This window comes from Fragaria vesca, linkage group LG5 (genome assembly GCF_000184155.1).
Source record: "Fragaria vesca subsp. vesca linkage group LG5, FraVesHawaii_1.0, whole genome shotgun sequence".
In the NCBI taxonomy this organism is placed as follows: domain Eukaryota; kingdom Viridiplantae; phylum Streptophyta; class Magnoliopsida; order Rosales; family Rosaceae; genus Fragaria; species Fragaria vesca.
The window spans coordinates 10,940,160-10,942,532 of record NC_020495.1 but is presented as its reverse complement, the minus strand read 5'-3'; the positions used below and the strand labels follow the sequence as shown (position 1 = coordinate 10,942,532).

The following is a 2,373-nucleotide window of genomic DNA, read 5'->3' as shown; positions in this document are numbered from 1 at the left end:
TGTAATCTTAGCAACACGTGTGATCTTAGCCCAGTCATGACCTTCTTTCCTCCTGCAACTTTCCACCAGTTTAGAACAGTCATATATTGATCTTCAATTCTTTCAATTCTCCGCTCGACGCATTGCCTCCATGCGTTGAGAGAATTGGCTGATTCGCAGGTGTCCTGAATTGAGAAAAAGATGCAAACGTTTGGAAGCTGTGGATAGTAGCTATGGTTTAGTTAGCGGGTTGTACAATTAAATTGATTATTGAAAGCGGGTCGTACAAATTGATTATTGAAAACGTTGTCAATTTGGTTCTCATATTAGAAATAGGAATTTGCTCCTTAATCAGTTTCCTAAGGATAATCAGTTTCCTTCTTGTAAAAGGATTATCAACTCTAGCTATCTAGTTTATTATAAAACCCGGTCTGCTAGCTAGATCAACTCTAAATATTCTTGAACCCAAGAAGAAAACGCAGATCACCATGTCAGATTTAAGCTTCCTGCTTCCCTTAGAAATCACTACCGATATCATGTTAAGGTTGCCTATCAAGTCCATAGTCACATGTGCATCAGTCTGCAAATCATGGAATTCTCTTATCAAAAGCTCCGCCTTCACTGAGAACCATCTCCACTGCACCATCCAATCCTACCGCCGAAAAGATGTTCACATCCTTTTGTTAAGGGAGCGAAAGGAGATTTACTCGTTGTATCGGAATAACCCTTCTGCACTTGGTTCTGATCAGTATGTCGAGCTTCCATATCCATCAAAATTTGTTTTCCCAGAGTTACATTATCTCAGCGAGTATCATATCGTAAGCGGAACTTGTAACTGGCTCGTATGTCTTGCTTTTGGATATGATATTTCTATGCAAGAGTACCCCATAATAATTTGGAACCCTACGGTTAGGAAGTTTGTACTCTTGCCAAGGCCTAGTTTTATTTGGGATTCGTATTTTGATCAATCTGGTGGATACCATTGTCGTGTTAAATGGCCTCGACAAACTCATGCATTTGGCCATGATTCGAGAAGCAACGACTATAAGGTTTTGAGAATAGTAAGTGGTCTTGAAGAAGAACCAGCAGTTAGGGTTGAAGTTTACTCGTTAGCTAGAGGATCGTGGAGGCCTCTTGATGTTGCTGTACCTGCTTGTTTCAAGCCTCAATGTATATCTAGTTTCATCAATGGTGCTTCGCATTGGATTCAAACCCTTGACAAAGTAGGAAAGCGAAGAGATCAGGATGATGATGAGTATGTGATTGTGTTGTTCAATATGGAAACTGAGTTATTTGGTGAGATGCAGATGCCTGAAGCTTTAAGAAAATACAAACCACGTACGTCTTACATCATTTCAAAATACGAGGAGTGCCTAGCCTTGATTGAAACCGGAAGACAAAGGGAGCTCAATGTCCTTCAAGTTTGGGTTATGAAAGAGTATGGAGTGGTGGAATCGTGGACTAGATTATACAAGATTTCTGGCCTTGTAAGTATTCCATTAGACCCTTTTGGTTTCAAAAGCAGTTGTGAATTAGTACTGAGCATGCAGTTAGGCCGTCTAAACCCTCTGCAAACTGTGAATTTTGAGAACGGAGAAGTGAAAGATTTTGTCATCGACGAACATCACACATCAACACGTCTACCTCAACCCTTGAGACCAGGGTACGATTCGGTGAAGTCTTATTTTGTAGAAAGCCTTGTCTTGTTTGACCATCCAAGCGCTACTTCTTACTTCTAGAAAAATGCTATTGAACTCAAAAACTATACTAAATTTTGTATACCAAATTACTGTGGTAGTTTTCATGTAATCACTTTTTGCCCTTTCAGTTCTGTTGTCGTTAACAAAAGGAAAAATAATCCAAACAGTATCTGACATTTTACATAAACAAAATTTTGGTATCCCAACTTTTAAAAACTTGAAAATGGTATCTCATGCCCCAACTAAAGAATGATATCTGAAGCCAAAACTCCGTCAAGAAAACTAACGGTACACATTATGGGGGCTATTTTTGTCAATTTTAATTTTGATTTTTTATTTTCATACACATTAATTTTCTCTCTTTATCATCTTATGTTTCTTAATTACCCAAAAAAAAAAAAAAAAAAAAAAAAAAACTTAAATGTTTCTTCCTCCTCCTCCTGCCAAATCAAACACGGACTGAATCAAACAAACCCAACAAACTCCGATCATCCATTTTCGCGTCCCCGCAGACAAGCCCAACGAACCCATCACCACAATCTTTCGAATCTAAGTTTTCTCTCAATGTTGTTGTAGAAATGCTGTCTGGAAGTGCTATTTAGCTGATCATTATACGCCGTCCGGTCTGAATACTCGTACCACTGGCGCGGCGTTGACAGGATGGACTTGACCACCTTCTTCCGGCTAAGCAGCA

At 39.1% G+C, this 2,373-nt stretch overlaps 1 protein-coding gene across 1 annotated transcript; it reads left to right on the top strand.

The window, feature by feature from the left end:
• The first annotated feature begins 467 nt into the window (after positions 1-467).
• On the top strand, positions 468-1,718 carry LOC101309261 (F-box/kelch-repeat protein At3g06240-like). Its single transcript, XM_004301251.1, has one exon. It carries the CDS (start codon positions 468-470, stop codon positions 1,716-1,718), a length of 1,251 nt encoding a protein of 416 aa, XP_004301299.1.
• Positions 1,719-2,373: the final 655 nt, after the last annotated feature.